At 49.7% G+C, this 13,630-nt stretch overlaps 5 protein-coding genes across 5 annotated transcripts; 2 read left to right on the forward strand and 3 right to left on the reverse strand.

Annotated features, from left to right (window-relative positions):
- Positions 1-299: 299 nt before the first annotated feature.
- On the reverse strand, positions 300-1,112 carry ARB_01499 (uncharacterized protein; the record flags this gene model as incomplete). Its single annotated transcript, XM_003012193.1, has 1 exon — positions 300-1,112. The coding sequence occupies one exon, from the start codon at positions 1,110-1,112 to the stop codon at positions 300-302; it is 813 nt and encodes a 270-aa protein (XP_003012239.1).
- Positions 1,113-2,153: 1,041 nt separating this feature from the next.
- ARB_01500 (uncharacterized protein) lies at positions 2,154-5,513 on the forward strand (the record flags this gene model as incomplete). Its single annotated transcript, XM_003012194.1, has 1 exon — positions 2,154-5,513. One exon carries the CDS (start codon positions 2,154-2,156, stop codon positions 5,511-5,513), a length of 3,360 nt encoding a protein of 1,119 aa, XP_003012240.1.
- Positions 5,514-5,966: 453 nt separating this feature from the next.
- Positions 5,967-7,993, reverse strand: ARB_01501 (bifunctional catalase-peroxidase Cat2; the record flags this gene model as incomplete). Its single annotated transcript, XM_003012195.1, has 4 exons — positions 5,967-6,789; positions 6,861-7,068; positions 7,157-7,472; positions 7,631-7,993. The coding sequence occupies 4 exons, from the start codon at positions 7,991-7,993 to the stop codon at positions 5,967-5,969; spliced, it is 1,710 nt and encodes a 569-aa protein (XP_003012241.1).
- Positions 7,994-8,519: 526 nt separating this feature from the next.
- ARB_01502 (uncharacterized protein) lies at positions 8,520-9,949 on the forward strand (the record flags this gene model as incomplete). The annotated part of the gene is made up of 3 exons (XM_003012196.1): positions 8,520-8,802; positions 8,882-9,154; positions 9,228-9,949. 3 exons carry the CDS (start codon positions 8,520-8,522, stop codon positions 9,947-9,949), a joined length of 1,278 nt encoding a protein of 425 aa, XP_003012242.1.
- A 652-nt stretch (positions 9,950-10,601) lies between these two features.
- On the reverse strand, positions 10,602-13,160 carry ARB_01503 (C6 transcription factor, putative; the record flags this gene model as incomplete). Its single annotated transcript, XM_003012197.1, has 1 exon — positions 10,602-13,160. One exon carries the CDS (start codon positions 13,158-13,160, stop codon positions 10,602-10,604), a length of 2,559 nt encoding a protein of 852 aa, XP_003012243.1.
- Between the last annotated feature and the right edge of the window lie 470 nt (positions 13,161-13,630).

Genomic DNA, 13,630 nt, shown 5'->3' on the forward strand with positions numbered 1-13,630 from the left:
CGTCTGAACATAATTTCTCTAACTAGTTAGTCGGTTTTCTCATTGGTCTCTTATGTGTTCACTGTTGAATTGAATGCAATATCTCTTCTAGATAATCTACTACAATACTATAAAGCACGAGCCGAGGATATCATATTGCTTACCTCATAATTGTGGGTTGGGAGTTCATAATAAAACTTGCCTTGTACTGTGGCGAGGCTGTGTGTATTTGATTAGGACGAAACCGCAGCTTGATGATTTGCATCTCAATACAAGAGCATTTCTGTTCAGTAGATGACTGGGTCGTAACGGATTACTTCTTATACCTCCAGTATCGATGTGCCTGAGCTTTGTATCTCAATTTTCGACATAGGGTGCTCCTCGAAGCAATTCGCCGACTCTAAAGCCTCCGACAAACCGCGTACGTTACGAAACCCCCCTTCTGTCCAGCATCTTGCAATAATCGGGCCCAGCCAAACATTCTGCGTATTAGGAAGGGTTTCTCTCCGTGGCCATGCAGCCCTACCATTCGAGTCCTCGCTCCCGAAGAGATTGAACTCACACCGTTCTCCAGTTATAACTTCATACATCACAGCTCCGAGTTGACCAATGTCTGTCTGAATTGAATACCCATTGTCGTTGGCAGCCTCTATATTTGCTGTTAACGGGAGTATAGATGACTCGGTAAAGTCACAGATTTTGATAGAAAGGTTGGCATCGAGGAGGAGGTTTCGACTTGAGATATCGGCGACGATCACGCGACGATCATGTATGCGAGAAAGAGTGTAAGCGGTTTCACGGAACCAGAAGAGCTGAAGCAACCTCGACGGCCGAATTTTGGTGATATAGGAGCGGAGATCGCCATTTTCCATTAGAGCAAGCCGGGTAGATTTCTCTGACATTTCGAGGCAGGCTACAACGCCTTCACATTGTCCTAAGCGCCGATAGGCCTCCTGTTCCCGTTGGATAACTTCAGTGTTTATCTCAACCTCGTCATCGCTGCTCCTAATGTAGCGTAAAGGTATTTTGAGCGCGGTGTTCTCGACACGAATTACCAACCCCGACCTGCCATAACCAAGGATTTGCTCTTCAGGAACAGCAGTACCGTCAAGATCAAGGACTGGTGATGACATTACATTTCATCTATAGAAAAAGGCTACTCGAGACATAAAATTGTCTGCAAGGAATTTAGATTCGCGATTCGAGAAATACGGCGTCCAGTCCCGACTTGCGGAATAAATAAAGTACTGGTCCGGGGACGCGGGTAGCTAGGCACGTGACATTTGACGAACTCTAAACTACCCCTGTCACTCGTTTACTAAGTGCCAACTCTCACCCCTGATCCAGACGACAAACCCGCTGCTGCCTGTCCGTCCATCGTCTTTCTGCGCTATGCAAGTGCAACGGCATGCTTAAACCTCAATAACTATACGAATGTTGATGAACTGAACCATGGGTAAAAGCCACAAATATCACACGAACAAACAAACAACGAAGAAAGTGGAATTTGCCAGTCATAAATCAATAACTAAGGAGTGAGATCTTAAGTTATTGTTTCTTGGAGGGAAGGCAGTAGGCTCTGCTATCTGGATAATACCACCTAATGTGCTCGAGATATACCCCCAGTTTCATTATAACCCGATACAAAATAGGGGATTCAATCCTGGATTGAATATTCCACCGCTGAGTTCGACGGTTCTCATTTATCTCCTTGGTCATCCCTTGGGCAGGTCTTATATGTCGGGGCTGTGCCTTGTTTTCTTCGCCTTTTGACGCCAGATAAAGGACATAGCTCTTCTTCAGGCTGGCATAAAAGCAGCTTCAGCTCCGTGTGGCTGAGCACTGAAGAGTAATAGACCAATCTGGGCGGCTGTTCCTCCCTTTAATCCCGAGTTGCCGCCAGTTTGCCCATTTGTCGACTCATTGGATTCTCGTTGTTAGCTCATTGTTGAACTCCACTCAACAATGACTATGTTCTTGATACTGTTAGAAGCTGAAGGGATCCGCCTTCGATACATGCCTTCTCTATCTTATATTTTTTTCTATATATATTATCCTAATCTTCGCTGCTCATGAAGCCCTCGATTCTATGCAAAACCATCGTTGCGACATAGGTGATATTCGGCTCTAGCGTACGTTTGATCTTCAGTATTTTCTACTAAATATCTGACGTTATGGCTAGGCCAGTTTCTCCTAATGCTGATTACCCGGAAGTAAACGAACACTTCCCTGATTATGATTTTGAACGACTTGCTGTTCCACCCCCAGGCTATGAACTATACCGCTTTCCCGATACCACGCATTTACGTAACCGGGCTCTCGACATCGATACACTCAAGAAGCTAGTAAACCATCATACATGGGGATTCTCCCTTACCAAATGGATAGAAAACAGGGAGAAAGAGGACGGAAAAGACAAGAAAGCGAAGCCGGGGAAGCCTGGAAAGCCGCAGATACCACGGAGAACCAAGGAAGATCTTCTCCAGATACTAAAACGGATTTCTTACAACCAGGACCCCAGGCATCGCGCTGATTGGCATCATTTTATTAGCCGAGACTGTGATGCAGGCCCCAGACTGTTACGGCCATCATACAACCCGCCGTTGTTTAGTAGAAGGATGCCTAGGGGGGATCCGGACTGGGAATTTGCACTTCCACCCGTAACACCCCAATTGCCCAATCCTCAATGGCCCGCTCCTGCTCGAGATGGTTCCTTTCCCCGTGGATATCAAGGCGTAACAAGCTTCCCATCTCAACCGAGCTATATGACAGCTCAACACCATATGATGCCTCAGGTTCCAACCAGATTAGGACTGAGCTCAGAGCATGGTTTCCCAGCCAGTTTCCCTCATTCTGCACAAACAGGACATCAATGGGGTGAAGCCTATCGCCAAAGATATTTACTACCCAATCCTGGCCGAGCGGATAACGCGAAAGCTCGTGCTACAACCCAAGCAAGCAGCCCACCCCGACAGGACACTTCACAAAGCGCCTACGGTCTTTTGGATAGCCATTGTCCTAGGCAAGCTCCGCTAGCACAGCTTCACTACAGCAGGCCTTCCGTAACCGGCCCAATCATAGGCGCAACAACCCTATCATATCTGAGACTAAGGATATCTGAGAACCAAACCCAACTCTCCTTTGATTCGGATGGAGAGCTCTATCCCTTCAGGTGCCGTGGCCCTTTGTCTTATGATGGGAGTTCGGATATATTCGACTGCGTTATTGTTGCAGGGCTGTTGACCAACGCTGGATCCACCATAATCGACAGGAGAGCCCGCCGTGAACGATTGATAGTCCTAAGTCCACCCGAAAAGGCATTTATAAGTGCCATGAGCGACTGTTTAAACAGCCAGTTATCAGATGAGGCCGTCTCAACGGTGAAAGAGAGGCTGTGGCATGTCTACACCCAGCATTTCCAACTAGATCCTCACTCGGTAGATAGATCGGTGATGGACGCAGCCAATGTCTGGACAGCTCTCACCAAGTCTTTCTGCCAGTTTCAGCTCCGTTATACCGACCATTACCAGCCCTGCCGTCACCATGGGGGGCCGGTGAACAGTGTTCCATATCAGGAAAGTGTTGCTAATATAGCTTATCAAACGAATGATGATAATGGTGTGGACATATCTGTTCTTCTACAGCGGGTCTTCCAGGACAGTACGAGTGTTAGTTGCACACAATGTGGCGGGTCATGTTCAATAGGATGCCCCCGGACATTTGAATCCAGCCCTCTTCGCATTGTTATGCAGCCTCATGAGCAAATAAGAATCCTCAACTTTTGTGCTCCTGCAATAACAGTACGGCTGGCCAAGGCCAATGGTGAGGTGGTAAACGAGCAATACACACTCATTGGAGCCATATTCAGGACTCATAACCGTGGTGTGATACACTATAGAGTGCGATGGATTGACAAAGACCGAGGACGTAATGGTAGTCCGTTAATGCAGATTTACGATGCAAGCCAAATATCGGGAATGGTTCCAGGGGGTATCAAGCCGCAAGAACAGTATGAGATTGCGCCGAATTCATGGTGGATTGATGGCTATCCGGTGCTTCTCTTCTTCGAGAAGATCATACACCCACCAAGTGAGCCATCATCATCTCCTCAATCGATGGTATCACGGTCATCTCAGGACTCTAATCCTCGTCCGAGACGTCCTAGTAACGGAACTACAAGTTCTATTCACCAACAAAAGAGCAACGACAACTCCCCCGGTAGTAGGACGTCTTTGCGTTTGAAGGAGAAGCGGACAGCAGCACGAGCAAATGCAACGGCAACAGAAAAACCGGAGGGAAAGAATATTCTCGTCTCTACAGCCCGAAGATCAGCCAAAGCTTCCAGCCAGCCAAAGACAAGAGGTCAAATTGAAGCCAATCCAGTCAGATATAACTACGTTAGCTCCTTTAACGCTAACAGCGAAGGTCTACTTCAGGCAACACAGTATCAAATTCCCCCTTCTGGCCCTACAGTTAGGGCATCTATCAACCTTCATACCCCGGGCTGTGCAAACGGTACTCCATCACCCGTATTAGCTGGTAGCCTGCCAACTAATGATTTTATGAGATCAGCTGTTATGCCAATCTCTAGCCCATCTACAACGCCTTTCTCAAATCCACACTCTAGGAATAGTGCTGCTCTAGCTGGGAAAAACCAGGCTAACGGCCACCGATTGATACCCGATATTCATAACGCAATGATACCCGCATTTAATACTTCAGTTGTCCAGAATATTCCAAATGGACATGGATTAAGTTCAGGGGCAGCTGAAAGCTACCAAGCTAGTATACATGAAACCGCTTGTAATCCATACCCAGTGGTCAATAGGCTTGGTCCTGTCGCCAACTCTAGGCATCCGACGAACAATGTACCTAGTCTAGCACTAGAAAGCAACGATCGAACAGGTGTCAAACAGGAAATCCCCAGCCCGATTGTCATTCTTGACACACCCCCTCCAGAAGATCCGGCAGTGTCTGGAAACCTCGCGGCTGCTTCTAGCCCCCCACAAGAATCACTTCATTTGCTCACAGTAGAACCCCAGCAGTTACTCCTCAACCGGACAAATCCAGTTGATGAGGCAGGCCTGCAGCCAGCGGTACCTGCGGAAGTACAGGTGATAGAAGGGGGGAACGGGGGCACCGTACCGGCCTCTCTAGAGGGACTCACTCAGGAAGACCTCGAGACAGCTAACCAGTCGTTTACTGATTTCATGGAGAACAATGATAACCTTTATTCTTCTAACCTAGAGCTTGGGTTTGCAGACCCAGCAATGCCACCACTGCCGCCTCCTGACAACTTCCTTGACCTCCTTGGCCAGGTCAACGGTATCGAACTAGAGCAACCAACAACATCAAATCTGGATACTACCTTAGCAGATGACGAATGGATGGCCCAGTGGGATATCAACGGCGCGAGTACGAGTGCGGGTGAGCCGTCTGCAGCGGAAGATACTTCGACACCCTCGACAGGGGCTGGTGCGGCCAGAAGCAACAGTCTGAAGCGGAAGAGAGATGAGTCCGAACAAGAACGGTAATTAGATACTGTCACATCATAGCCTAGAGCGATAGCTGGAGAGTAGTTGAAGCATACGTTATCGACCACTAGGAAGCAGATGGTGTTACTTTTTAGATAGTCATTGAGCATGCAGCTACAAATAGTACGAAGTAGATAGATCTCAAACGTTACCGATTCACATGCATCTGGTCGTGATACGAACTTGGCGGCCAAATTTGCATCCCGTGTCCAAGTATTCTTCTTCTTCTTTATATCCTGGAATGACATATATAGGTTGTATAAGACTGGCTGGGAGGTTGCAGGGACTTTTCCATTACTAGTTGCTCTATATACATGTCGACCAAGTCCAACTTCTACCGCTCTAGCTGTCGAATTTTCTCTAACTACTCAACATTCCTCTAAATGAACAAAACATGAACTCCGGGAAACCAACAGCGAAGACTATGAAAGAGACTAAGAGAAGAAAGGACCCCTATAGATGAGCCCTGGGAGCCTGGTCTGGCGCGGTTGGCCGGTCGCTCTTCTTGGGCGCAGAGATGTATCCGCCGCGGACGTTGTCGGTGTTGATGACCTCGCCCTGCGCGTTGCGCTTGATGCCCAGCTCCATCAGCTTGTGGAAGGCCTTGGAGAAGTGGTCGAAGAAGAGCTCCTTGTCCTCGGCGTACTTGTCCACCCACATCGCGAACTCGGGGTCCGAGAGCAGGGCCATGTCCGTCGGCAGCATCATGAGCGGCTCCTCGCGCTCCTCCTCAGGCACGTCCTCGTCGACGTAGTTGAACTGCTTCGTCCCGTTCGAGAGCGTGCGAGGCTTCCACTCGAGCTTCTTGAGCAGCCGGAAGTACTGGTTTGAGAACCGGGTTGGGTTGTTGACCCAGGGCCCCTCGAAGCCGCTGCGGTCCATGTGCGTGCGGCCCAGGTTGTGGGCGCCGGAGAGGGCCACGATCTCCTGGTCGTTGAAGCCCATGCGGTAGAAGATGTGTCGGATATGGTCGCTGCCCTTGGTGGCATCGGGAAGACGGCCGCGAGGAGGCACCTTGGAGTCGTCCACGAAGTCTGTCCGGCCGGGCATCCAGCTTATCTCGGGGCCGCCCATCTCCTTGATGGCAACGACGCCGGCGAGCGTCCAGAGGTCGGAGTATGTGATCCAGGGGTGTTTGGCCTTGATGGGCTCGAGAAATGAGCGGCCATGCTGCAGTCCGGCGTTGGCTGGGTCTCCTCCCTCTGCCTCGTAGCGCATGCCAGCGCCGTTCGAGCCTCCCGTGTCGCTCTCGATGTCATATGTGCCTGCAGAATGCCTGGGAAGATATCAGTCGGCAGTCGATTCAGGACTGGAGCAAGCCAAAAACAGGAGATACAACGGACTTACCATGCGAGCCGGACGAAGACAGGGCCTGCGCTTCCATCATCGTACCCAGGCTGCTTCATCTGGGCAGCGATATCACGCCTGACGGCGGCGAAGTCTCCCTTACTGCTCATACTGTCGGCCGTATGGAATATTGAGGCACAAGAGAGCTGGATGAATGATGAATGCTGGTCAGAAACAGGCACAGCAGAAACAGAGGAAAGATATCTGGCTATCACAGGTGGAAAAAGGCCCTTCCGATTATTATTTATACGCCCCGGACAGACAAGATTCACATGGCATGGGCTCTACGGGTCAACCTATGGCTTTTACGGGGTTGACTGGAATAATATTATTTCGACCTGGTTCCACCGTCTCTGCCTCTGCCTCTGCCTCCCTCTGCTGCGTTTTTCCTTCTGGGGCGCCGGCCGCTCGAGATGCCGAGGTAAAACTCTTCGCCCCGTCCTCGCCGCGCCAACCAGCGTCTTGCAATTCCCAGCTGTCGACGAACTTCCTGCGCGCCGCCAGCAGCGTTTCCTTGTCCCCGACGAGTTCTTCCTCTTCCTTCTGCTTCCATCTCTTCTGCTTACTTTCATCTCTTCTGCCTTTTTTTTTTTGTGTCGCGGGAGGCAAAAGCTAAGCTGCTTCACGCCCCATTCTCGGTGTCATGTGACACGCCTTCAGTCCATCCATCCAGCCCTTGAAGCTCAAACTGAACAGAGCAGCCGACCAGCTAACATAACTAACTGACCAGTTTATGCAGTGCTGTTCTTCTCCAGCTGCGCGATCCTCACCTTCATCTGTGTGATTGTCTCCATTGCGCACTTGGTCAGCTCCTCGATGTCCCTGCTGTGTTGTTTCTCCATCAGCGCGATCTGCGACCCTTGCTTATCCAGCTCCCTCATGAGGCTCTTCGTCTGGCTGCGCTCGAGGCCCAGGATGCTGTCGATGAAGTTATAGATCGGGATGATCTGGCGGTTGGTTAGGTTGCCGGCTTCGGCTTGTTTGGCGATATATATTATCGACGCTGCCATGTCGTTCGCTACAGCCATGATACGTGCTGTCTTTTCGGCCGCGGACATGCTCTCCAGCCCGGTGAGGCTCAAGGCACCGCCGCTGCTGCCGTAGCTGCGAGGAGGCTGGTATTTCTCAAACATCACGGCTAATGTCAGGTAAAGACGGTAAGTCGACTACTTGATTAACTTATTCAGTAGACAGACACGCGGCATGGGAGATGGATTATTCCTGCGATCTAGGAGAAGCCATGGGCTGTTTATATCTTGCGCAGCAAAGGCATCAACCCTTTGTCCGTCTCTCCCAGCCTGGCAACCCCCCTTGTTTCCAAATAGACAATCCCGTCTTTATGCCTTTTTTCTTCTTCTTGAACAACAACAACAACATGATTACATAATATAAGTGTTTATTATGTAATGATTTAAACTTCATCGTATCAGATCTAATGATAACGTAATCCATCTGATAAGAAGTGTTTGTCTTGTTTGCTTTTGCGGCTCAAAGAAGAAGAAGAAAAAAAAGGCAGCAAAAAGAAGGCAAAAAAGGCGACAGTAAATTCATTCCATCATCAAAGACGCCCACTTCAACATCGCTGTCGTTCGATAAGGCGCGGCTGTCAGGGGAGGTATAACAAAGAGTTATATAGGGCAGACAAGAAGACAAACAACGATGGGCCGCATAGAAGAGCTTCCGGACGATTTTGATGAGTCCCTAGATCTCAACAAGGCGCCTCTCTTCACCCCGCCGCCCGCCGCGAAAGAGCCATCCTTCCTCCCATCAGGCGAAACTCCCTTTGGGATTAAGAAAGATGCCTTGCCCAAGGGGAGCGAGGCCCTTCCGGCCATGCCACCGGCGATGGAGTCCGTCAAGTCGCACACTGCAGACGAGATAATAGAGCTCATGAACCAGACCCCGCTGTTCATGACAGACGTTGACAAGGCACTGCAGGCTGGTCGGTAACTTATCAAAAGCAGGAAAGCATGTCGAGAAAAGCAGTATTCAAGTTCTGACTGACCCGGGTTGATTAACAGAAGGCGAAAATCCACAGCTAGATGCCATCCGAGCACTTCAGAACGAAGGCACACGAGCAGATAACGCGCAACGATTCCGCGAAAATGGAAATGATTTTGCGAAGGTGAAGCGGTGGAAGGATGCAAAGGAGTGCTATACCAAGGGGATATCCATCTTGACCATGAAAGACGATAGTTGGGAGAAGCCTGAGGACCCCGAAGAAGAAGCACGACGGCTGCGAGAAATCGAAGAGGCCTGCTTCATCAATAGAGCATTATGCAACCTGGAGCTAAGTACGGCTGCACGAGTCGATTCCCGATAACTAACTACTTAACAAGATGGCTCGCAACTGACGATAAGAAACAGAAAACTATAGATCTACCACGTTAGACTGTGCGTCTACGTTGAAGCTCAACCCGAAGAATATCAAGGCATTCTACCGTTCCGCTGCTGCCCTCCTTGCCCTTGACAAGGTTTTGGAAGCGGAAGATGCGTGTGTAAGAGGCCTCCACCATGATAAGACGAACCAGCCCCTCCAAGCTCTTTCGAAGAGGATAGCTGCGAGAAAGGCGGAATTAGATAAGATCGCGGCGCGGAAAAGGGAGGAACAACAACGAGCAGAGAAGATCCGAATCACGCTCCGCACAGCGCTGGCAGCACGCGAGATTTCCGTCCGAGAAACCGCCCAGCCGCCAGACATGGAAGACGCAATCATGAAACTCTCCCCTGACCCCTTATCCCCAGAGAGCACTCTTGTGTTCCCTTGCGTTTTACTCTACCCCATGCATGCACAGTCGGACTTCATCAAGGAATTTGCCGAAACAGACACCATCGCACAGCACCTCGAGTACATCTTCCCACTACCCTGGGATAAAAACAGTGAATATACTATCGGCTCCGTGGACTGTTACATGGAGACTGCCGCCGGCGGAATGATCAAACCTGGAAAGAAAGTTTCGCTGTTAGCGATCTTAGGCGGCGGGAAGGTCGAGGTCGTTGATGGTCTGGTGCGGTTTAATGTTGTACCTACCAAAATGGCAGGGAAATGGATCGCGGAAATGAAGGCGCGGAAGAATGCCTCGAAGTAGACCGATAGATATTGAGCGGAAAAAAAATGATCCCTGTTACATCCTTGGATATTCCGCACTGCTACAACCCTCCCATCCGAAATCATATAAAGCCTGGAGTTCGGAAAGGAGCAACCTCCAGATCATGCTTAACAAGCATATATTTAACCCGGATGAAAGAAGACATTGCGATATTACAACAGGATTGACTTTAAGCATGCTTTCCTCCGAGGCAGAAGATTGGATTTCTGGAGATATATCAAATATCCGGCCTCACGTATCTACCTTGCCAGGCCCGTAAATGAATGCAAACAGGGGGAAAAGGAGAGAAGAAAGCAACCAAGCCTAACTTCTGAACGACGGTCTTCATAACTGCCTGAAGGACCTCTCCCAACTCACACAGGCCAGAGTTTCATAAGGAAAACCCATCCAACCACTTTATATGTATGTTTATACAAAAAGAAACAACCAACCAAAGAAATAAAGACAGTTGACACCAAATATATATAACCATGTTCCAAAATTGAATGGAATGGAAGAAGACAAAATATGCACACTCAAGCGCCTCCCATGATCCTAATCCTGGATACAAATGAAGGGGGGAATATCAAGATATAAGGGGTATAGTAAATCGAGCCGACGGCCAGATCAAGAAAATATAAACACCAAATTTTCAGGTTTGGTATGGTAAATCAGTGAGTAAGAAGTCCCAGGGTCCATCAAAGCTCATGTCGAGAGGGATTGGGTTGCTATAGAAGCAATTGAGTAGTTCCAGATCTCCGTTAGGGTTGATGCTGGTGGTCGGTAGAGCTTGGTTAATATCGGGGTTCGTGAGAGGCTGAGCAGTGTGGGTGCTTGCCAGGCTTAAATTGGTTGTCGTAGGATGTGGAATATAGGCTTTTGGTTGGACTCTTGAGGGATCAAAATCGGAGAACGAAGGGTTGGGAGCTGCATAGTGAGGTGCCTGAGGCACATCACTTAATTCTGCTGTTGGTTGATTACCTTGACTGGTTGGGTTATAGGTGTAGGATGTCGGAGTGTTGGTGCCGTATGTGTTCGCGCTGGGGGTAGTTACACTGGCCCTAGGATTAGCTGAGCTAGGGGTAGCGTGTCCATCTTCATTGAGAACGTAGCCGATTTCGCATCGTTTCAGGTATTTCCGTGTGGTTTGCTCGCCGCCAAACACTACCGATATTTCTGGTACCAGAGACTCTGGTTCAACAGGCTCCCTCTGCTGGCGACGGTCATACATATCCAACATCTTGATCAGGGTATTTCTTCCGTTTACAGCAATCGTAGCGTCGGCTGTGCATAGTTCTAGGTCCGATATCACCATTTCAATGAGAGGACGGATGTTATCTGCCGGAAAGGAACGTTCAACAAGCAAAAAGCCTGCCAGTGCCACAGCAGCGGAAAATATTTGGTATGACTGCACGAATAGCTTATGCGATTTGCGAAACTCCTCCACATCTGGGTTACGCATGCTTTGGTAAACGGCCAGAACTTCATTAGCAGCTTTGGCACAGACGGCCCACGAGTCGCCTATGCGTGTGTGGATGAAGGGGCGGTTCATGCGTATGCGCTGCATGCAAATGCAACTATGGAGCAAGTGAAATTGCCACAGTATGTAGTCTTGGTGCTCAGGGAGGTTTGCACATTCTCCATTCTCGTCGAGCTGGAAGTACCACGGAAAGTTGCGGGCGAGATTTGCTAATTCTGTATCTACTGATCGCACATACTCGTAGGAAGAAAGGTATTCAAAACCACTATCGAAGAGTTTGCGCATGATCAAGAATACTTCCGCTCGGAGAATGCTAGCGCTGGTTTCTGTGGGCTCGTCAATCGGTCGGCCTTCGGTAAAGGAGTCGGTGATATCTTCATCATTGCAGTTTGCGGGTAACGGAATTTTCGGGGCGGGACAATGAATCAGCGGTGTTCGGCTCATGCATATGGATTGGAAACTGTTACTGTTAGTTCTCATTCGGGTATTAGATAATATGTAGGAATTCACATACGTATCGCAGCAGAACAGCTCCCACCAGATACGCCGTCGCTTTTCTGTTTCTAGAGGGCTATACCCCGAAACATCTCTATCCAAGTTTAGCGCTTGTCCATTCCGAACTGCCTGGCCGAGTGCTCTATAGTAGTAATATGGTATTAGTGAATGGAACATGGGGTAAGTGGTGTTGTTAACAACGTACGAATTCATAGCCTCGATATTCTTGGTAGAAAGCCAGTATAATTGCGTCACAAGGAATGTTTCTAGTTGTGTTAAACAAGGCCGTGATTCATAGTGACCGGCACTTAGTGCCTGTCTAGAGGCCCAATGCCACAGGTGAGCCTTTTTGCGTATTGTATCGGGGTCCAGCCCGACAGCTCTTACATCAGGGAACGGGATAAACACGGCACTGGCAGAAAGAATAGCGTATAGGAAAGATAGCCAGATTATATCGACGTCTTTGACGTCCTTATTCCAAAATGCAGCGTAGTCTTCCCGAAATGATGGAGCGTGTACAGAGTGATAAACGTAGTTTAACTCGTGGATATAGTAATTGACCATCAGGTCGCATTGGTGCCGCAATGGAAGCATAGAGACCAGCTGTGCGCGCCAAAAGGTAGTGACTTCATTTTCATCCACAGGCCGTTGAGATTGTTCAGCCAGCAGGAGTGGTATAAAGGGAGGGAGCGTTGAGACTCCAAGTATATTTTGCGGCAGGCTGGCTAAGCTCTGAGCCAGCGGAGTCTCCAATAAAGCATTCCGGGCGCTTCTCGATAAGATGGTTTCTGTGCGGTCTGTTTCGCGAGAGTTAAGCATGTACGGTGGTTGTGGTTTGCTTTGCAAGGGTGCGGCGGCTGTTACTTGGGGAGGGAGCGGTTGGAAAGGGAGGGATGCAGGTACAGGCGCGGGCGGCGCGGGCGCATGCGCGGTTACGGATGTATGGTCTTGCGGAATATGGCTTTGTGAATGTAGAGGGACACCGCCTCTCATGACAGAGGATGGCGGCGGATTGAGACGACATTGCTCTTCTCTCCGGTAGCGGATACATGAGTGGCACGGGACATGGCGGTTGCACTTCAGCTTGTGCCTACGACATGGCAGGCAACTGAGCGCTCGACGCTTTGCCGGCGTCTTCTTCAGCTTCTTAATACCACCAGCATTAACGGCGTCGACAGCGTCGTCTGAAGGCTCAGCGTCGGTTGCAGGAAACGCTGGAAGCAAGCTGCATTGCATATCACTCGATGTGTCAGTTTGATAAAAAAAACGAGAGGTGCAGCGAAACGGGCATGGCAAGGCTTCGTTCACGGGCGGACTCACTGCTGCGATGGCTTCCCCATCATCTACGGCGTGGTTCCATGCGCGAAATCGTATGATCAGTGCTGTCCATGACCAACAAACAACTTCGAGTTGACTTTGCGCCTCTTCTTTGAGAGCAAGAGACTGATGGGACGCTGGAAGGGTTGGACTGGCCCTGCTGACTGAGCGAGACCGAGAGAGATGGACCCTAGGCGGTCTCGTATTCGTCTCTGTTTGGGGATGCACCACCAAAGGTCATGGCCGCTAGTGTCGCTATCTTCCGTCGTCCCCTTTTATGCTTTTCCTTCTTTTTTTTTGACCTCGAACTCCCAAGGCTTCTCCCTCGATCGGCTCGGGACGATTATTCGCTTCTGCGCTTCCGGTCTCGCCACCAACCTCGCTGGCGA

This window comes from Trichophyton benhamiae (assembly GCF_000151125.1).
Source record: "Trichophyton benhamiae CBS 112371 chromosome Unknown contig00178.8, whole genome shotgun sequence".
Classification (NCBI taxonomy): domain Eukaryota; kingdom Fungi; phylum Ascomycota; class Eurotiomycetes; order Onygenales; family Arthrodermataceae; genus Trichophyton; species Trichophyton benhamiae.